At 37.2% G+C, this 23423-nt stretch overlaps 1 protein-coding gene across 11 annotated transcripts in view; it reads right to left on the bottom strand.

Moving 5' to 3' along the window:
• Positions 1-203: 203 nt before the first annotated feature.
• RIMKLB (ribosomal modification protein rimK like family member B) overlaps positions 204-23423 on the bottom strand; it is a 43019-nt gene continuing 19799 nt past the window's right edge. For 8 of the 11 annotated variants that reach the window (XM_028490989.2, XM_055085462.1, XM_055085461.1 and 5 more), the window contains 4 exons: positions 13553-13783; positions 11744-11830; positions 10406-10609; positions 6227-7591 (listed from right to left, as the gene is read on the bottom strand). In XM_028490989.2, the coding sequence (XP_028346790.1) occupies positions 7128-7591; positions 10406-10609; positions 11744-11830; positions 13553-13783 (986 nt within the window). In that variant the 3' untranslated portion in view covers positions 6227-7127. Of the gene's footprint in view, positions 363-793; positions 871-3048; positions 3263-3491; positions 3568-6226; positions 7592-10405; positions 10610-11743; positions 11831-13552; positions 13784-23423 lie in introns of those variants that run through there. The other 3 variants (XR_008617665.1, XR_008617664.1, XM_055085463.1) reach the window with 3 other exon arrangements.

Below are 23423 nucleotides of genomic sequence, written 5' to 3'. Positions count from 1 at the left end.
AAGTTTCACATGTATCAATATACTGGAAATCCCTAATTTTACATATTGCTAATTTTTTTTCCAAATTAAAGAATGATAGTACCCCAGTTAGGACAAATTCATCCTACGTCAAGAATTTACAGGCATTCATGATTACACACCACAGTGACTTATGGGACACTGGTATCATACCGAAAACACATTCTTGAAATTAACTTACCATTTAAGAGTCAAGATCAGGGATCATAGTCCTGTTTCCATTTTTGCCCCCTTTGCTTGTCGTGGTATGTCATGCTCTATCTCTTCTCCTATGCAGATTTTGTCAGTAGCCATCAATCTGAAGAATTCTTTCTTCTGCTGCCACCTACCCGTTTATTTCTCTGCTGCAGCAGAAGAGTATATAGAAAAAGTTCTTGCTTACTATTCATATTAAACAGAAAAATTCCTTAACATTTCATATTTTCACATGTGTATGAAGTTCCTGTTTCCCCGAAACCTCCCCTCCAAGTTAAAACAAAAATCCCAATCACAGAAGATCAAAACATGTATGATCAATGTTCATGCTAAGCTGAAGGAGGGGAAGCTGGAAAGATTTAGACACTCAGCAGTTGCCATCTCAAGGAGCCATTCCTTTTCTGTTACTTTCCTTCTTCACCTGTCCCTACAAATAATAAATGCATAACTTAAAATTTTAACTAGGTAGTCAACTCCTCCAAATTTTAAGTTCAGAGACTACCAAAAGACTTGTGGAAGATGCAGCAATAAAGGAGTTTTTAAAAGTAATTCTAGAAACTAAGGGTGTTAGGCGCTTTACCTGCTTGAGTTTTCATGTTCTGGACTGCTTATTGCCCAATGGCTGTGAATACATTAAAACACGAACACATACGCCACCTACATTTAAAATAGGGTAGCATTTGTAGGCCCATATAAGCAATGGGTATATTTTTTGCAAATGAGTAGTAATTTCATTAGGTCCTTTTAAAAGGACTGACCACAAATGCACATTTCCTCAAACTGTATACATACATAAAAGAATTAGGGCAAAAAAGGGAGAGTGACAAAGGTAATAGCGGTTGTAGAACTGGAAATTAATACCACATAAATGTTTTGTTTTTTAATATCCTGAGATTCATTTCTATTCCCAGTCTCTTTATTATTGAGGTCTAGGTTTCAAACTTATTCTTTATTCACTACTAAAGAACAATATGCAAGATGAGCTAGTGATAATGATGAACTAGTAATAATGGCTTTTGTTCCACCCTCCCACTACCTTTACCCCAAAATAAAAACTTATTTTGTGAACTTAAAAAATAAAACAAACACTGACATAAGCACCAAAGGCTAGTCAACAGTGGCAATGCTGTGACACTGTTTCTACTTTCTCATTCCTTCCCCCATCTCAAGCCCCACCCTTTGACCTCTGTATATGGGATGAGCCTGAGCAGGAGAGTTGGTGATGTCAGGACTGCGCCGTTCCCACGGATGCTCCTAGAGGCCTGCTGTGCTTCTGGGAACTGGGGCACAGGGATGGCTGTCTGACTGAAACCTAAAACAACAACAATTCACCCCACCCCTCATGTTCCCAAACCCCACAGTAGCAGCCAGGTATATATGCTATATAAGGACCACCTAATATAGTTTGAATATGGTGAAATCTGAAAGCAAGATCATTTTTAACATGGCAGTGATCTTGGGGGGGGGCAGCGGAATGGAGGTTCATAAATCCTCGACATCCCATGCAATCACAGAGTGCGCACATGCTAATGCTAGCCATTCTCATCAGCAAGAGAACATGATCCTTCCATACGTCATAAATTACTGCAGGAGTGCAGCCAGGATTCCTTTGTTGGTAAATTTCAGTTCAAGACATAAATATTTTTATCTTAAGATGCTTAGGGGAATGACTGTCCCTACCTCATATGAGTGAACTGAAGCACAAAACAAGTTTATGACTTATTTTATGCCTTCAGCTGTGGAAACAGCATTACAAGCCAGGATTTCCTATTCCCTAACTAGTGAGTTACTAGACTTTACAGCCTCCTTGGATAGGACATCCAAAGAGAAACGTATCTTGAAAAGGTCCTGACTACTGACACTGAAATTCTACCTATGAGAAAGAGGATTATCTCCCATTAATGATAATAACTCATATTAGAGCTAAAACTTTGGGAAGGACAGGAAAAAGCAGGAAAAGGGTAGGGGGACTGAGGTAGACAGGAAGGGATAGTAATATTAACTAACAGGGAGGCTATTAAAATGGATAAGTTGTATTCCTGTTCCTGCCATTAACTTTGTTTTATGGGCTTGATTAATCTGCTTCAAGATCTTGTGCTTCAGAAATGCCCTCCAATCTGTTCAAACCTATAACTTTTGAATATTTAAACCATTATTTAATGATAATCTCGAACAGCTGACATCTGTTAGAATTAGTGTATCAGAAATGCTAAAATCATTAATTCTGAAATCACGCTGCTCCTGAAATAACTGAAATGCTATTATTACCTTTTGCCTCATTACCTTTCACTTTTATAATGAAGTCACAGAAAGAGAAGCACTACTAAGGTCCACTGAAGGGCTATGTTGAGTTTTTACCATATATATAACCTAGAACCTAATTTTACCTTTTCAAAACTCTAGTTTTCCATACCTGTCAACTCCTAATTGATGTCTTTATACTGTGAGCTCACTGTGTATTCGGAACACCAAGCCCTGAAAAAGCTTAAGCCAGAGTAGCACAATGGAAGAAACATACAAACCCAAAACAAAAACAAAGCTAAAAAAGTCACACTCTGAAATAATTATAGACATATATGCAAGGAATGGAGATATCTAAATGGCTAAAACAAATCCCCAAAGAAAGTCCTGGGTTCATCCCAACCAATTCAAACTTTACCCCCAAAACTTTTTCTATAACCAAATTATTTGCTAGATATGTTTATACATTGTTTTTTGAAATCAAAGTTATATCACAAACCCATTGGTGCCTTCAAAGTACACAAAAGAAAGGAAATTTTAAAAAGAAAGTAAAGTTAGCCTTGTGATGAAAAAAAGGAGAAAGAATCAAATTACCTGCCAGCAGGCTGGGGGCTGTGCCTGAATCCAAACCGCTGCATTTACCATTCATTCTACAGCTGCATTATTGGGGGAAGGGGAGTTTAGAAGGGCACTGACCCCGAAAGTTCTCAATACTTCTCACTCATCATCAGGAAGGGGGAAGAAGGAAAGTTTTTTCTCTGGGTATTTTTTTGTTTGTTTGTTTTTGTTTTTTTGGCTCCTGAAAAGGCTGGCAAAGAACAGTAATAGTGCAAGCAGTTAGAATATTTCTTTAAAAACAATTTTAAAAATGCAAAACATTAAGGAATTTAAAACACCACATTTTCGTTAATATAGAAAGAATTTTCACTAGAGTTAGGCAGCCACCCCAAAACAGCATGGCAAAAGGGCATTGGTATAAAGGAAATAAAATACCACACAAAAATCCAAAACAAAACTAAAAACATTTCAAATTAAACCTGGAAGACTAGAAGATTCCAACAGCAGATTTCTGTCCACTACTGAAACATTCCAAAATCCAAGCTTCAAAGGCGCCTAAATGTATCTTAAATGAAATTTTGTTTTGTTTTGTTTAAGAAAAAAAAAAAAAAGAAAGAAAGCAGTGAACCTGGTTATAAATCCTGCAATATATTACATTTAAAAATATCCTAGTACAACAAAAACAAATTATAAAAGAAATTAAACAAACAAACAAACAAATAAAAACAGTAGCAGCAGAGGTTACCTGTCTGAGCACCTACATTTTCTTAGGAGGGGATCGTGTCTCACCAGCCATATAGCCCATAAACCTTCTCAAAAAGAGTGAGCCAGGAGAAAAACGTAACACAAGATCTGATTTCACAATGTCTCTAAGCGCCCCAGACCCCAAAGTGGGGACTCACTGAATGAAGAGAATTTCTTTTTCCTTTGTTTTCTTCTTGAGAAAAAGAAGAGATGATCTTGAAAGTCAATTACTTCTTTCAATGCCTTTGATACCTTTTCAAAAGTCTGATAAAGCACTTGATGAAAGCAAGTCTCTTGATGGATTTTTCTAATGTTCCAGGGTATTTTCTTATTTGATAGCATATACAGAAATATTTCAAAGTTCAGTGGAGTTAAAGCCAACAGAAATGACCAATCAAAAGAAAATAACTATTAAAAATTTTAAATGGAATAGTTCATATTTGGGTGTTTATGTATATACATAGTCCGCTTTTCATCATGGGTGACATAAAAACAATATCAGAAAGAATTACTTTTAAATACAATTCAGAATTACAATTTTAACAATGTACAATAGTTTTACAATTCAGATTTTTGCATGATAAAATAACAACTATACATATTTGATAAATACACATTTTTACCTCTCATAATAGCAATAAAGATTTTAAGAAAGTTACTCAACAATATGAAAATATATTTAACTTTCACTTAAATATCTGGGCTGTTTTATTTGGGTTCTTCCAGTATGGTTTGCTCATATTCTTTACCTTACTTTTTGAAGGAATTCAAGAGGATATTGATGTTTTTAAACTCTAAGATGTCCATTCCTGTCCATTCAGTGTACGATCCAGAAATATGTTGGTAAGGCTATGTTTTAACATAGTGTGAATGCACAAAAGATGGGCGGTGAGTAAAACTAACAGTGAAATAATCTCAGATATTTCTTCTAATGTACTTGGTTAATTTGATAATTTTTTAAAAAGGCTACCTACATTTTTCCTGGTGCTTTATCCCACCCAACAGAAACCTTGAGTTTTTCATCAAATAGACAGGGTGTTCTATTTGTGTTTTAAAATTCACTAATCTATATACATGTGATATGTAACTATTCAAAGTATATGTATCATAATCTATGTGGCAACCAGATGGTCTCTACACATATATGAATGATGATTTAATTAAGCGATTCCTTCTCCCTTGTTTATTTCTCTATCCCGAATAGTGTGCATCTTCCAAAGTATGGTCATTTAGTAAAAGAAGTACCAAGTGAGCCAGAGGTACTTATATATTCCACAATATGTCGCACAATAACCCTGTACAAGTCAAATTCTTTTAGATGAGAATATCCTAAAATAAATTAGAAAGTCCTCTTATGTATCTTTTTCTAAGGTGAAATGAGACACTGCACAGATCAGAGGTACTATTCTATTTGTCAACAATCAACCTTTCACTCCATTTTAATATTATTTAATTCTATGGAAAAAACAAGTTTTATTACATTCCTTTTTTAAAATGGGGGAAAAACTGTACAAGTAAGCATGATCAAACCTCTGTTAGAGCTGGTTAATACTGATCTTATTGCCTCGAAGTCTCTCTAGTAGTGTCCAAGAAATTATGTTTAATGTCCATCTGAAGGAAAAAAGCACTGGAGAGGCAAGAAAGGACTCGGGTAAAAAGCTTCAGAGGATTGTAGGGAGATGGAACTTGCCGCTTAAAAAAATTACGTTGAGCTCTGGTGCATCTCCATTTCTTAACACACCTTCCAAACCATTCACTGGGATAGTTTTACCCATGTTTAAAGGCTCATATTATATGCAGTTTGGGGGCTTTTATAAATTCAGAAATAAAGTAATATAAAGAGTAGAATATTGAAGGCTTCAGAGTAGGGCTATAAGAGACTCAATACTGCTAAATAAGTCCCCAAACAAAAACGGTCAGTCCACCCCAACCCAAAACCTATGTGTAACAGGGGAAAATGCACAGCAAGAAGCAGAGGAAAAGCATGTAGCCTGGAATAAATCATACACTGAACAGTCTAGAACCAAAGAAAAAAAGCAAACAACATACATATACACAAAAGCCTAAGCAGCAGCTATTCTCCTCATGTCTTTAGGTGAGTACCTCTACCAGTAGATTATAGTTACGAAACGACTCAGTTTTTTTTTTTTAAAGTAAAAAACTGTTTCCCAACATGCTCCATTTTCTAGAATCTTTCCTTTTTGATTGGTTGGTGTAAACAAAAAGCAAAGCACATAAACATGCAAGCGTGCACGTGCGTGCACACACACGCACGCGCACACACACACCCTCCTAAAATGTGAAAAATGCAGATATGTAACGCTGGTATTAGAAATCACTTCAACTTTATACTGAGGAACTTATAGACCCTTGATTTGCCCCCCAAAAATATTTTTTCTTGTCCTTATTCTTTAAATGCCCAACCACCAAAAGAAAAAAGGAAAAAAATAAAAGGCTTTAAATGCACATGTTTCAAGTCAGTGTCTTGTTAACAAAAAAGGTAGCATTTTCTTCACTTTGGCCATTGTTAAAGATGCAGGCATAGATCAGGGAATGTTAAGACTAGCATGTATTAAAAAAAAAAAATGCAACATTAACAGAGCATATATCTTTCAAAAAAGGCTAAAACACTAACAAATACAAGTCAATGCACATATTTTTAACTAGTGCAATTTTATCTACAATGGAGTAAATGTTATTTTGTGTGCCAGACATTGCAATACTGTTCATTTCCCTTTTATCATGCAAACATGCCAACTTTTATCATTTAAAAAAATCCTTATTGGGTCACATTCACGTTGCCCTCCCACCCAAATTAAGGGGGGAAAAGTCAGTAACAGAGCTCCTCAAGATTTCATAACTATGAACATAAAGCTCCTAGATAATAGTGTATAGGCTGAATTTTCAGATTTGTATAAAAAAATTATAATTTAGGTAGATGTCTTCCTCACGGATTACAACACAATGTTAAGTTACACTACTCTGAAATTTGTACCAACTGTACAAAAACAAAAGCAAGAGACCATGAAAATATTATGTTCTTCATGGCCTGAGAGCCTACACATTTCTGAGTAATGTAAAATTATGAGAGCCTGACATTTTTCTGTATCTCACCTCTTCTGCCTCTCTATCTGTAGGATTTGTAAATCAAAGTCAGTAACATCTTAGTAGCAAAGGTCTCGTCTATCTCCCCTTTCTTCCCACCTAACTAATCCTACTCAATTTTCGCTCATCTTTCTGAGCATTTTCCATGAACAGCATTGCAAGTTGGTTTAAAAAAAAAAAAAAGAAAAAGAAAAAAGAAAGAAAAAAGGAAAGAAGAAAAAGAAAGTTTTACAAGGGTTTTGTTGGTTAATTATTTACCGGTGGAATCACTCCACCAGGAGTTTGATTTCATTGGCTAGCAGTTGGTTCATGTTGAATAGGCCCCCCGGGAGCTTGGTGATCAGCTCTCGCTCCGTGGTTTCAGGGTCGCTGTCAACAGAGCTGGAACTTGCGCTCATGTTGTCGACAGCAGTGTTGGCTGGGGGACCCAGCTCCGGCTCACTAGTCTCACTGGCCGTGGACACCACGGAGAGCAGGGACATACGCCGGGTGAGCCGGCCAGAGGGCAGAAGGGAGGCGGCATAGTCCGCTATGATACCAGCTACATCTAGATTACAAGCCTTATCAAAGGCTATGAAACCTACATTTGCATTGGCCTCGCAGACACAGAAGGAGCCGTCGTCTTTCGTCAACAGGTCGATGCCACACACATCCATTCCCAGGATATTAGACACCTGGATAGCTAGCTGTTTCCCTTGTTCACTCAATGAGCACATCATCCCGACACCACCTGGCAAAAGGGAAATGAGATAAGAAGTTACCGAAATGATAAAATTTTGGAGTAAAGCTAAACTGACCTTAAAGTTAGCCTCTAAGGCTAAACCTCTCTTCTAAATCAGCAAAATAGCAAAAGTGTTATTCTAGTGTAAAATTGGGACTCTGAAGTCTAAGATTCTTTCATTAGGGAATCCCCTTCCAACACAGTCTCTCGACAAATTCATGACTTAGTACTTTTTCCATATGCTATTTTTTTATGAAGACATTAAACTTTCACTGAAGCCTATCTTACTTGCAATAACATGGAACTTTTGCATAAATACAGTTAAAACCACTTAATGTTGTTATTGGTTTTTATCAGTTTCAGATTCTGATTTGTAAAAATAGAGATGCATAACAGGGAGAGAGGACAGAATCCAGGAACATGCTTCTCTTCCTCCACAGTCCCAATTCTAATCTCTTTGCTGTTCCTAAGCCAAAAGCATTCTGAGGTTTCAGGTAGCTGGAGGAGTGTACGTGAAGTCTTCGCTGGTATCTGAGAGAAAAGAATTAGAACTAGTTGGAGACATGCTTCAAGACTAGAAAGGACTAGATAAGGACTAGAAAGCAAAAGAATTTTGACAAAAACTTGGCTTAAGGAGCTCAACAGGAGGAAAGATGACATCAGTACTAGGTAAGTATGCCTGACCCAAAGAGACCAAAGGTAAATGCACATATGACCAGAGTCCCCCTTACCACTGTGGCTGGAAGAGTAGGGGAGGGGAGTGCAGGAAGGAGGGGACTGGCACACTAGCCAACGAATTAAATGACACTGCTTCTCAGCATCCACAGTACTGAGGCCATCTGGACTGCTCCAAATAACCAGAGCAGAGCTCTGATGTGATGTGACAATAACAAGAACAAATAACAAGCTGTCTATGACTTGAATGAAAGAAATAAGAGCACAAATTCAACTTTAGCACAAAAAGACTCTCTGAACTAAAACAAAAACATGATTACCCAACTTAAAAGCTTCAACAGAGGAACTGAAGAAGAGTTGCTTTTGTGAGCCTAACTTATAACTTGGAACATCTACTGTAAGAAATATTTTGAAGCACATACAAAAAACCTGAGGTGAAGTCACAAAAGAAGGATAAAAAATCTGGATAACTGAATCAGAAAAACCCTAACCCCCAGAAGGAGAGAAGAAATTTTCCTGAAGCTTAGAAAAACTGAATCTGATAGAAACAGCTTACTAAAATCCAGGTTGGGGTGACTGAGAAGAGACACATATCTAAAAATATCCTGACAAAATTGTTTAGCATTTCAAATAAAACAAAACAACCAAAAATAAGAGAACAAAACAAAACAAACAACAAACTTACAAAGAATATAAATTACCTACCCCCCTCCCAAAATCAGAGTAGATTTGGACATTCAATTGCAAAAGTGTTACCTGTAAAGCAGCAGAACAGAGGCAGGACTCACACAATTTAAGAACCCTATCTCAGCCAATATATCATTCTCCTTTGAGAAAGCAAGCAAGCTATGAGGTATCTACCACTCACATACACCATCCAGGGAAAATAATCAAGAAGAGATACTAACATAACAGCAAATGACTAAGGACAGAAAACTCAAGATATGGGAAGATGCAGATGGGGACTAAACAGTGACGAGTAGCGTGATTCTTGCAGTACAGGTGTAATTAACTCTAAACAGATAAAGACTGCCTGGGAATGGATAAAGTAAGTGCTACATAAGGATTCTTGAAACAGAAGAGACACACAATAAAAGAAATTCTATTATAGATTTGAACTAAAACTATTAAATGGTTTCAGTAAAACACTGGAATACAAAAAGCCCAGGGAAGCAGAAATTTTTGTCTGTTTTGTTCACTGCTATATATTTTGTATATATAACAGTACTTGATACTTAGGAGGTACTCAAAAATATTTGTTCAGTGAATGAATGAATGAAGAGGGAGGAGTAGGAAGGGAAGTAAAACTGTTCTAATCCTCTCATGGGAAGAGAGAGGGAACAAGAGGTGATGCACTTTGAGAGTAGAGATTTCAAGGAGTTTGGATATGAGGTGTTAGACTAGAGAGGAGATCAAGAATGACTCCAAGGATTTTGGTCTAAACTAGAAAGATACAGTTGCCAAAAAAACAATAAGGAGAAAACTGTGGATGGGACATACTGGGAGGAGGAGTTAGATGAGGAGTTCAGTTTTGGACATGTTAAGACTAAAATGTCTAACAGACATCTACATGGAGATATTGAGAGGCAGTGATTTACATGTGCCTGGAGTTCAGGAAGAAAGCCTAAACTGGAGAGATAAATTTGAAAATAATAACATAAATAGCATCTAAAGCCATGAGGTAGATAAGATTACTAAGAACGTAAAATAAACAGAGAAGAAGAAAAAACCCAGACTACGCTCTGAGGCGCTTCAACAGTAAGAAATCTCAGAAGATACACACTTAAGCAAATCAAAATCAGCAACATTCTTTGGACCAATGGGTAAAATGGGTTAGGACACAGCTTAAATGAAATAATACGACCAAAGAGGGAATTTGTTAGACATTTCACACACATGTGCGAATTGGGGTACAAATTGAGCCTGGGTGAAAGCAAATTTATGATTCAGAGAAATCCAACTTCATTACTAGAAAAACAATTCTATACATTTATTATATTTGTGGTAAATCTATGAATCATATTTACATGTGAAAGATACGTTTTTCAACATATTAAATAAAAAGATCTAAGTTATATACAAATACTCACTGAATAAGCTTTAATAATATTACTTCATATCCTACAAAGACACTTGCATTGCTTTTACCTAGTGAGCAGTTGCTTTGCATCCTCCCATCCGTTGAACAGCGTAACATGGTGCCAACCACACGGCCTCCCACAACTATGACACGTACATCCCTTCCATGAGACTCTTTAACATACTTCTGAAACAGGTAAGGAGCTTCATGGCGAATAAGATGGCTTAGATCAGCCAAATGGTGCTTATCGCGAGCCAAGAAAACTGCTTTGCCTGTGATCGAAGAGAATAAAAAATATAAGTCAACAAACTATGAGTAGTTGATAGCATTACCTGCATTTTCTTGTGTCCCAATCTACTTTCTCAGAACCAATTACTTTTTAACCAAAGTAACAGCGCTATGGTAAAATGTATATAAAGACAAAGTAAATATTTGGGTTCTTAAGATTTGTATTCCTCCAGGTTAGCCAATAATACTAGCCCCACTTATCAACAAAACATTTTTCTGAGTTAAAACATATGTTTTATATATTACACAATATTAAGATGCCATGTTTGCATATAGTAAAATAGCAGTATGTTACCATTTCTATGCCAACAGAAGTGTCTGCTTTTAAAACATGGCAATTCTTCCCATCAAGAGGAGGCGGAATCTATATCCTATCTCTTGAATCTAGGAGGGGACGTAATTGCTTCAGAAAAATACAGAATAGGCAATTCTATCTGACTTCTGAGGCTAGATTGTAAAAGGTCACACAGATTCTTTGTTCACTGGAGCATTCACTGCAGGAGCCCTGAGACTTCTTGGCTGCCATACTGGAGAAGCCAAGTAGAAACAGTGCAGTCAAAAGTCCCAGCTGAACCCTGACCCAGCTATCTCTGTCAAAGCACTAAACCTTGTGAAGTACTTGGATTTATGAATCATTTTATGCCTTAAGAAATAGTTACTTAATCTGAAGTTATTAAGATATTTTATACACTGTCTTCAAACTATATAAACTGGGATGGGGATGATGGAGTTGGTGATCTAGAATCCTTGCATTGCTGAAAAGGAAGATAAAGATATTGAGACTCAGCTTACATTAAAGTATGCATCTTAAAATCTCTAGGATAACCGCTAAACGAACATAAATGTGAGTTGTTGTTGTTCCAGTCTAGCGGAACAACTCACAAAAGCCTTCTGTAAGTCTGAGGTACCATGTACCTAGCAATTTCCCTACAGTAATTCTTCAGAAGCTGTTTCAAAAGCTATAAACTTCAATTGACAAGACTACTGTCTAGTCAATAACCAAGAGCAAATACAAGGTAGATCTAATTTAAGCCTTAAAAAATCTGTTTTGTATAACCACTTATTAATTCTCAAGAGTAATTTCAATATTATGTGTGGTAGCAACAACTCATACACACCTCTATGACCCCGTGTATTCTTCACTACCATTGGGAACTCCAGTACCTCTGCTTCATCAATCATTTTAGCAAAATTTTCATGACCACCTGGTTTGAGCAAAAAAGAAATTTAAGAACAGCAACAGAGGTGTTTTGTGATAAATTTTATCTATACTAACGTCAGCAAGACAAGGGAGGTATAAGGTTAAGAACCTGATGGCTAAATTTTGTCTTCAGTTAAAGAACCACTCCTTTTAAAATGGATAAAAACTATCTTAAACTATAAATATTCTAATATACAACTCAAAGAAATTTAAAAAAAGTTTCCTGATTCTATAACATTTTTCATATTTTTAGCCCTTATTTCTCTACCACACAAATAATAGAAGCCAAGATCTACTTTAGTATGTAGAATTCTATTTGGATTAAGAAACAGAAGAGTGAGGCAGTTGGGTAGACTTATCCAAAGTTGAAAAGATGATGCATGCACAGGCATGGTTCTCTCTCTCGTCAAATACACAAATTAATATTTCTTATCTCTATTATAAATCAGAGTTCTTTCTACACTGAGCTATTCAGTACCCATGGGTTATGTCTTGTTCTTTCTGTTTATATTCCTAGGAACAAATGATACAGAAGCAAAGCTACAGCAAAAAATGGATTGTAGTCGTAAAAAATCAGCATGATGACAGAATAATCAGACCAAGAAAAGGTTCATTAAATAACTGTGATATCATAAATTTGCAGCTTAGAGATATTAAGATGACCTAGTCTGCAAATTTTAAACCTTAAACGTGAGAGCACAGGTAATATTCATTAATTTGGTTAATATACTTTTCTCCTTTCCATTCTCTTAAAATCAGAATTTTAGAACGATGAAATAAGCTATATAATATCTCAAAAGCATCAGGAAGAGAGAACTCTCAAACTGTAACAGGACAGGAATTTCTTTTTAAAGCCTCGTTAACTCTCCAAGCATTCTGCTGGACATTTTAAGAAATATTTTTATGAAAAAGTATACTGATTTATAGCAAGTCTGATTCTTCCCAAACTAGAAAAACTGGAAAGGCAGGAAATATATTAACATAATACTGTTTATAGCAGTGCTACTCCCAAGTGTGATCCAGTAACACCTGCCTGTTTGTGACTTCTTTGCTACTGATATGTGTCCAAATAAATACAAAAAGAGTAAGCACAAGAAAGCAATTTGGCACTGCTCTGCTATTTTTATGGTACTTTATGTGTACTTATCCACAGCAAATGGGTCTTAAAAAAAAAAAGTCCTCTACCACAGATGATTTTAGAAGCACTGGTTTAAAGCACACCTAGTATAGTGTAATTTTCTTTAAAAATATGAAAATATTTATGAACCATTATCATGAAAATGGTAATGAAGATAATCAGAAATTATAGAGATGACAGATTCTTGTACCTCAGGAGTTGCCACACTAAGGACTGATTTGGCATACAGCCCTTTTTTGTAATTAAGTTTTACTAGAAAACAGCCACACTCATTGTTTAAGCTTTGTCTATAGCATGTTTCACAGTACAACAGCTTTACTGAGGGTCACAAGAGAGAACTTATAGCCTGCAAAGCCCAAAATATTTACTATTTGGCCCACTACAGAAAGTTTGGTCAGTCCATTCTACCCACACCATACACAGATTCATAATTCTCCTGCCCAGTTTGTTAAAACTGAAAATCGCTTCTAAGAGTTCTTCCTTGCTCACAAATTTCCTTATATCACATAACCCTATTAGTTTAGTAGGGTTTTCAAAACTTATTGGTGCTCTAAAATTTAGGCTATAAATTCTTATTAGTTAACTCACCATAAGAGAAAGTATCTGGCAGAGGAACACCGTGACCTGCCAACTCTTGAAACGTCCAGAACTTATTAACACAGTTCAGGATGGCTTGAGGTCGGTTCATCAACCTGCATCCCATCTTCTCTAGATGACGCAAAACAGTGATGTCACTATCACTTTGCACCCAAGGGGTTGGTACTCGCACTACCACCACCTGAGGGTAGGCAGTAATTAGTTCTCCATTGATACGAAGACCTGAAATATACAGGAATGAAACCATAACTGTTAAAGGGGAATATACAATAAAATACAGAAATAGATATATACCAAAGCTTAGGTCTCAAAACTAAATGTACTATTTTGCTAACATTTCACTGGGACAGAGACATTCCTTCTTAAATAATTTTCTTTTGTAAGAACAAAGAAGATGTAATGAGAAGAATGTATGCCTGGGTAAATAAATAACAGTACATGTCAATACAATGAAGTATTACATATCCATTAAAAAGAATGCCATAAATCTCTATGTTCAAAGATGGAAAGAATATCCAGATGCATAAGGTTAAGTTTTTTAAAGAGCAAATAACTTTTGTGTTTACATATGTACAGAAAATATATAAAAATGGCTTTCTCCGAGTATGTGTGGGTGGCAAGGCAGGAAGAGAAAGGCAGAATGAGGAACTTTAAAACATTTTGCTCCATGCAATCCTCTTTTTTTTTTTTTTTTTTTTTGCGGTACGCGGGCCTCTCACTGCTGTTGCCTCTCCCGTTGCGGAGCACAGGCTCCGGACGCGCAGGCTCAGCGGCCGTGGCTAACAGGCCCAGCCACTCCCCGGCATGTAGGATCTTCCCGGACCGGGGCACAAACCCGCGTCCCTTGCATCGGCAGGCCGACTCTCAACCACTGCGCCACCAGGGAAGCCCCTCTATCTTTTTTAAGTGAGGATATATGCTTTTAGCACAAAAAGAGAATTTTTTTAAAAAATAAATTTATTTATTTATTTATATTTGGCTGTGTGGGGGTCTTCGTTGCTGCGCGTGGACTTTCTCTCGTGGCGAGCGGGGGCCACTCTTCGTTGCAGTGCGCGGGCTTCTCACTGCGGTGTCTCCTCGTTGCGAAACACGGGCTCTCGGCTCACGGGCTTCAGTAGCTGTGGCTCGAAGGCTCCAGAGCGCAGTGTCCGTAGTTGTGGCACACGGGCTTAGCTGCTCCGTGGCATGTGGGATCTTCCCGGACCAGGGCTTGAACCCCTGTCTCCTGCATTGGCAGGGGGATTCTTAACCACTGGGCCACCAGGGAAGCCCCAAAAAGAGAATTTTTAAAAGAGCAGTTTTTTGAGTTTTATCCAATACCATTCTATTTTTAAAGAGGTCCCAAATAATAAAGGAACAAGGTACTTGTTGCTCCTTACAACCTACTTTCATTAAAAAACTACATATACTTATTTAAATAACATTCAGATACAAAAATATAACACATTTACCTCCCATCCAACATCCTACATACTCAGTGTTAATAGTATGTATTAACTAATAGTTAATAGTTAACTAATAGTATGTTAATAGTATTTTCTCCCCATTATCTAATTACAGAAAAATATATAGATAATTTTTAGACAAATGAGATACTTTGTTTACATCATTTTATGTCACTTTCTCTCATCACTTAAAATTATACCAGACATCTAAGTAGTGCACATATAACTGTATTGGGCTCAACAGAATTATATTTAAAGTTACACCATATGATCAATCCCTTACTCATGGACATTCATTCATTGAATAAACATTAAGTAATTACTATGTGTCAGATTCTTTTCTAAAAGTGGGGAATAGATTGGTAAATAAGGCAGATAAGGTCCTTGACTAGTCACTGCACTCTACATACATTTACATACCCAGGATTTTTATAGTGAGTGAGTGAGTGAGTGAGTGTGAGTGTGTGTGTGTGTCTGTGTGTGTGTACACCGTATTCTTTATACATTCATCTGTCAACGGACACTTAGTTTGCTTCCACGTTGTAACTATTATAAATAAAGCTGCTATGAACATGGGGGTGCAGATAAATCCTCAAGATAGTGATTTCATTTCCTTGAGGTAATATACAGAAGCAGAATTGCTGGATCCACAATCCTGAGCCAAAAGAGATTTTATCTGTTCTGATTAAGGGAACTGAGGTTATGTGCTTGATATTACCTGTTGATACTTCAACATCATCCCCATCTTTTACTCCCTCCCTGTATGGCAGGGACTAGAAGCACTTCCTACTCTCCCTCGCCAGCAGGATTCCATTTTGAGAATCCACCAATGAGAGATAATTACACAAAATTTTAAAGGTCAAAGAGAAGCAGAAGTCATTATTCTCCAGGGGCAGCTACAGGTAGCGCTGCGGTCATCAGCAGATGAGAGGGTTTTTGCCAAAGGCTTCAGGCATTCTCCTTGCAGTCATTCACTGACCATATGCTGCTACAGGCACCTTGAGATCAGCAGCAGCAGACTTCTGCAATCCTACATTTTCTCATTTCCTGGGCTTTTGTGCTGACTTGCCAACAGGAAAATCTAAACAGCATTTTACTTGAAATCAGAAAGAAGCCTAGTCACCAAACTGGGAGTTAAAAGGGGACATGGAGAATGGGAAAGGTGAAAAGGGAACCCAGTTTACAGCAAAAGGTGCTGCCTCTGGATGTAGATATGAAAGATTCTGGTGATAACATCAAAGTAGAACTATTCTGTAATAGTTGAAGTATGGATGGGAACTATACAGATGTGTATATACAATACACATGTGTATTACAGGTGTGTAAAATAATTCGTATCTGGTGGTGTGGAGTGTGTGTGTGCTTACAGAAGGAATCAGCCCAAGACTTAATACCTAAAGAAATGGGGATGTATAGGCTGAAAAAAGAAAAAGGAAAAATGGAAATTCCTAGGACTGGATTGGATGAATCTCAGTTAAGGGACACGAGAAGGAAGCAAAAACCTGAGAAAAAATGAGTCAAAAAACCAGGAAAATCTAGTTTTAAGTAGTAATATGAAAAATAAGAAAAGTCAGTGCTACCTGGAGAGAATAATCAAATTAATTAAATGAAACAGAGGTAAAACAAAGATTGAGTCTGGGAAAACTTGAGTGATCAGGAAAAGAGACACTGTCAACTGTCAAGAGAAAATTCATCCATTATGACATTATCTTCTCACTTCCCTAAAATGGAGGCACTTTTTGCTCCTTTTAAGAAAGGGGATAGAGAAGGCAATGCGTTCTACTCTCGGTCTGCTGCCAACGGAAATTGGGAATATGGGAGTACTTTATCCAAAGCACAGTCAGATCTGCATAGTACACTATATGGGCATTACTGGGGATGGAAAGAAATTCAATGCCTCCTGTAACAAAAACAGACACTTTATTATCCTAGACAAGCAGAAGGTGATTCGAGGCTGCCCAGAAAGAAGGGCAGGTACAGATGAATGTGAGCCAAAAAAAAAAGGCAAAGTATTACTGATCTCTTGAGTACTCTTAGTAAATACCACTCAACTTTGATGCAGAGCTTATAAAACTGAAATATAGGGAGAATGACTCTTTTCCTTAGATCCCAGTTATTCATTATACACATGCACAATTCCACTCTACTCATTGTGAAAACAGCTATTCCAATTGAATGTGCTACCAGTCAGCTTTGCTTTCAATTCCACTTCCTCAAGCGTATACTGTCTTTTTTGCTCATCATCTTAAACAGCAACTTATGAAACTATTCATCTAGTTTTGCTTCATACTGGGATAGAGATTTCAATATAAATATTTTGGGTAAGTTTTGAATTAAGTATATGATTAAACGTTAAAAGCCAATAAATAATGAGTTAATCTTAGAATAGCAATGGGGTTGGGAACAATTTTTGTTCCTACATTTTTTAGATAAAAATGTATTATGTATTAAAAGGCTGCTACTGTTGTCAAGGCAGAGTGAGAAGGTGCTGAGGGCTGATTATTCTCCCAAGTTGAAAGATTCCTTTGGGATATTAATAATCTCCTTGCCAGTAATTAAGTGGGAAATCTCTCGTGTAGCCTGCTCTACACCTGTGCTTTTTGAAACTAGTTTGGCTACATGGTAAGTACTAGGTGTTTTCATCCTCAGGAAATAAGGATAGGCTTATCTGCTAACTGGCATTTCTTTTTCTTCCATCCTTTAGTACTCCAGAGGATTTACCAGGACCTCTGGAATCACTTTAAAGCTAACAAATTTTAAGAATTTAAACTGGAAGTTTCCAGTGAAGGAGCTATTTGTACACAATTTAAAAGCTACACGGTCTCTGTGCCAAAAATCAAGGACGCACTCAAAGATTAAGACAGATGAGTTACTAGAACACGGGAGACAGCCTGAAAGAGCTTTCATTTAGCCAAATTTCAAAGAAAAGAAAAACTACTAACAATGCAAAAAAAAAGCTCATTAATCTATAATGGTAATGGAGAAGGGGGGCTCATTTGCCATCACTTGAGGAACTATTACATAAATCTGTATTCTAAAACTGGTAGGGTCTTCCCTGGTGGCGCAATGGTTAAGAATCCGCCTGCCAATGCAGGGGACGTGGGTTCGAACCCTGGTCGGGAAACTAAGATCCACGTGCCACAGGGCAACTAAGCCTGCGTGCCACAACTACTGAGCCCACGTGCCACAACTACTGAAGCCTGCGCGCCTAGAGCCCGTGCTCTGCAACAAGAAAAGCTACCACAATAAGAAGCCCACGCTCTCCACAACTAGAGAAAGCCCACACGCAGCAACAAAGACCCAATGCAGACAAAAATAAATAAATTTATTAAAAAATAAGTAAAGAAATAAAAACTGGTAAATAATGAGGAAAAATTACATTTATGCCCCCATTTCAGGAGGAGCTATTTATCACCAGTAGGAAAAGGTCTTCTTTAGAGAAGAATGCCAATTAATATAGAAGGAATAGCAAAATTAGAAAAATCACCACAAATCCCAATGAAATATCAAAATATCATTATAAGGAAAGGTGGATGGGATATCTATCTGTATAGTGCCAAAATATCAAAGAATTGCTAGGCAAAAGATAAAAACAGATTTTTCTAACAGACCATGCAGATACTACCTGTCCCAGTGATCAAACTTATCCTGGACAGTGGCACAGACTATCATTTTGGGCCTCCTGGAAGGATGCACTATGAAGTATCCATGGTCAACTAAGAGGTAACTGTGTGCACAAAACACATGAACTCTATCTAATCATGCCAACTCACAGGAAGCTTCAAGAGGCAGACATCACAAGAAAACTATCACACAAATCCAGGATATGAGACATTGTTCTGATCACTTCAAAAAGTTGATGTCACTTTAGAAATAAAGATGGGAAGAACGTCTAGAGTTAGAAAGACTAAGTAGACACTATATCCAAATACAATGCATGAACCTTATAGAGCCTGATTTGAAAATAACTGAAAAAGGTATTTTGGAATCAACTGCGACAATCTGATTCTAGAGTATATATGAGATGATATTAAAGAGCTTACTTTTCTTAGGCGTGCTAATTGTGTTGGCTGATAGGGAACAATATCCTTATTTTTTGGCCTCAGATACTGAAATATTTAGGGGTGAACATTAGGATAGCTACTTGTATTCAAAAGATAATGACTCTCTCAAAAAGCTGTGTGTAATGTACATAATGTTTATACATACTAGGAGAAAGAGATATTAAAGAACTGTGACGGGGGGTTACTATTGAACACTCAATCTAGGTAGCAAGAATATACCTGTTCATAATTCTAGTCCTTCAACTTTTCTCTTCATTTAAAATTCTTAACGAAAACCCGATTTGGAGGGGAGAACCCAAGACGTATCAAATTCTTAAGCATTCTCTAAAGAGAACTGATGCTGGTCATTCCAGTTTCAAAATCTCTGGGTTTTGCTGCTCAGCTTTTCACTTTTTTTTGTTTTAAATGCTTTCTCATCCTTTCTCTCACCAAAAGCCCATTTACTATTCTGCCAGTGACCCATCTCCCTTGCCATTTACGTTTCAAGTGCTACTACCGACCGACCGCAGTAAAAACTTTATATTAGATCATCTTGGAAAGGGGAGGAGGGAAGACTAACTGAAAGCTAAAGGCAGTCAAAACCAAATTTAGGACAAGAAATCTAACCTGTTCTTTCTCAGGCTGTGAGTTCTACTTAGAAAAAGCAAGGAGTCAGGGTAAGAGATTTATAACTTCTGAGCTCCCTACTTCCAGTTAAATTCACATAACAAACTTTAGTTGTTTAGGTCAATAATCCAGAATGCTAATCCATTACTTAACTGACAAAGCTATTAAATTCACCACCACATGTAAAATAAAAGGAGCTATATTAACAAAAAAGACGAGATAATTCTGAACGTTTTAAAATAGTCAACTCACTATAAATCTATTTATCAATTAATCTACTTTAGGACATTAAAAAAAGATTGCAGCAAGAGGGCTTAGGTCACACAGAACTGGTGCCTACTATAAATGCAAAACTGTCTTCACATGAGAATTGTCCTCCTAAGCTTTTTTTAAAAAAATCACTGGCTTGGGACTTCCCTGGCGGTCCAGTGGTAAAGAATCTGCCTTCCAATGCACAGGACGCGGGTTCGATCCGTGGTCAGGAAACTAAGATCCCACATGCCGCACAGCAACTAAGCCTGTGCGCCCCAACTATTGAGCTCTCGCATCTCAACAAGAAAGCCCAAGTGCCGCAAACTACAGAGCCCATGCGCTCCGGAGCCCACATGTCACAACTAGAGAGAAGCCCACGCGCTGCGAAGAAGAGCCTGCGCGCCATATGGCAAGATCCCGCATGCCAACGAAGATCCCATGTGCCGCAACTAAGACCCGATGCAGGCGGGGGGGATAAATAAATGAATATTTTAAATATTATCACCTTAAAAAAATCACTGGCTAGTTTCCCCCCACCAGGTCCCAAAAATGTAGGATGAAAAGTAATTACCCCAATTTTGAGAATAGGACAACTGGTAATGGAAATTTACAGTACCAAGGGTCAGATAATTCTCAAAAGAGTTATATAAAACACTAAAAAGTCTTTATTAAGGCTGGGTTAGAACTCATACATCTAAATTATCAAATATCAAAAACAAGAATAGGGCTTCCCTGGTGCCGCAGTGGTTGAGAGTCCGCCTGCCGATGCAGGGGAAGCGGGTTCGTGCCCCGGTTCGGGAAGATCCCACATGCCGCGGAGCGGCTGGGCCCGTGAGCCAAGGCCGCTGAGCCTGCACGTCTGGAGCCTGTGCTCCGCAACGGGAGAGGCCACAGCAGTGAGAGGCCCGCGTACCGCAAAAAAACAAAACAAAACAAAACAAAAAACAAAACAAAAACAAGAATAAAAGAATCCATTCTTTTGAGAATATATATGCCTTTTCTATCTGCTTACCTGCTTCCTACGAAGATATATTTTATGTTTCCTATCAAACAACCCCTGTTTAACATCCTCAGCAATCCTTTTCCTGTCCAGTTTGTTTCCAAGCCTTATCTCACTATTAATCCCAGGTAGCAAGAAAATTTTTCTCTTCAATGGTATGCTCTTTGGGGACAATAAAATGGTATGCTCTTTTGGGGACAATAAAATTCCTTTCCCAGGTCCATCAGTGGTACTGAAAGAAACAAAAGGAAGTCTACTATAACAGTGTGTCTCGTTATCACTGAGCACTGCCACTTTGCAGCTGACCATCATGTGTTTGAAAAAAGAGAGAGAAAAGGAGAAAGAGATGAGGAAAGTCAGATTATGACTGTCTGTTTTAAAAACATCTTTTATTGAAGGTAATGACTGGCTAGCTTCTGCTCTAAGTACCTTTAAAAAATATAGAATCTGGGGGTCAAGACAACTGACTCTACCCCAAAAAGCAGGTAGGACATATCAAATGTAGAGAAATGTGATGCCACTAGCTAAATAATTCTAATTAATCTTAATTTTATAAATGCTGGCATTCAAGCTCTGCATGTTTGAGTACATTCTCTTTACCTTTTATATAGATAGAAAAAAATGGCTTGGGAGAAAATACTTCATGAAAGTGATAAAAAGATAAAATACCCTTAAAGGACTCATCCACTTATCCACTCATTCTTTTATTCATTCAAAAACATTGAGCATCTATTTTAAGATACTCTGAGCCTTGGGATAAAGTCTAAGCCCCACTTAAACAGTTTTGAGGAGGATGATGGGGGAAAGTGCATGTTAAGTATTTGATAAAGATTGGCACAGAGTAAGTAGTTAATAATTGTTAGTGGCTATCAATTACTCTTAGTTTACAATGGTGGGTTGGGGTAGGCTGACGGCACATGTGGTAGCTGTTGATTCTTCATCTCCTTTTTTTTCTCAACTCCCAAGCAAACTTGATTTATTTGATATCTGATGCATAAGGTCTCAGTATTAGAAGAAGACATATTTCTATTTTGCTAACTTAACATGAAAACTTTATGAATTTTTTTCTATTATCCAAATATGAAATGTTATATCTAACCAAAATTACATTTTCTTCCCCCATAAGATAGCAATCTATACTGAAATATTTAACAGAAAACTATATAGAAGTGGGGAAATGTATCATTTAGGTCACTATTAATGAAGCCAACCATAAAAATTTACAGCAGTCTCCCAGCAACAGACTAATGTAAAAAAGGGGAGAGTGTAAGCAAACTATCTTTGTGATGTCCGTTAAATGTCAAGTCCCTGTCCACTTTGAAAAAGAGTAAACTTTTTAACAGTGGCTCCAGGTTAAGACAAATATTTGTATCAGTCTGTTCTAACCTCCTTTTGGCAATCGAGAGCAGGTGACCTAACTACATGATATCTAGAAATTTCTCTACTTGTCAAGGAATTTACCAGCAGACTTAATTTAGCAGTATCAAGACAACCAGTCTGACCAACTGCAAAACAGTTTAGTTTAAAAACTAAATCAGCCAGGATAGCTAGATCTAACTAGTTCTAAAGCAGAAGCTCTTTTCATTATATCACATGAATTCCCTCCAAAGCCTTAGCAGCATGACAGCTGGAAGACTCCTTTCAACATGAATATACTCTAATGGTTAGGTTAAACCTATAATCCTAAATACTGGAAAGCCCCTGAATTTTGTTATTTGCCTTGAAGGAAGAATTTAGAGATCTGAGCTCATCATTCCTTTGCTTTAAGTTCCCCAATGCCTTCAGAAGGCCATTCAGTCTCATGTTTCCAAATCCCTCATACTCTTTAAAAAACGTTTCCTGTGGCAGTACCTAACAGATTCCAAGGCTTTATCTTCAAAAAGACCATGATTCCAAGTGAATAAAAGTAATTACTTAATTACCAGTTTCACCACTGTGTACCAAGGGTTATGAGATTCCCACTCTGAAATAAGAAAGGTAGTATTAATTGATTTCTGCCCTATATATGCCAAGTAACCAAGTCTCTGAGCATCTATTTTTGGCAATATGCTCTCTGGAATTAATTTCTGTAATGGGGAAGGTTATTTGATTTGTAAGCAATTAAAATATCTCTAGTTAACTTGAGCAAGAAACAGCCTATAATCTCATCAAAGTGCCATACCAAAAATGATTAACTTCCAAACTTTCTCCTTCTATCCTTGAGTCAAAAATTTTCATCAGTTCAAACATTCTCTCCATTTATTTTAATTTTATTAAGAAAACTCCTAAACAGAAAATAAAAATACTATAATTAATCCAATGTACCATCACCTACTTTCAATTATCAATACATGGCCAACTTTGTTAAGAGTCAGAGTAGTCTAGATCATCCCTGTCCTCTTGAACCTTTTCTTTTCCCTAACGGTAACCATACTTGGAAAATTATGATTTACAACCTAACTTTGCACCTAAAGCAATTAGAGAAAGAAGAACAAAAGAACCCCAAATTTAGCAGA

Source organism: Physeter macrocephalus, chromosome 6 (assembly GCF_002837175.3).
Source record: "Physeter macrocephalus isolate SW-GA chromosome 6, ASM283717v5, whole genome shotgun sequence".
Taxonomy (NCBI): Eukaryota; Metazoa; Chordata; class Mammalia; order Artiodactyla; family Physeteridae; genus Physeter; species Physeter macrocephalus.
The sequence above is the reverse complement of the archived record's forward strand: the minus strand, read 5'-3'. Positions and strand labels throughout refer to the sequence as shown.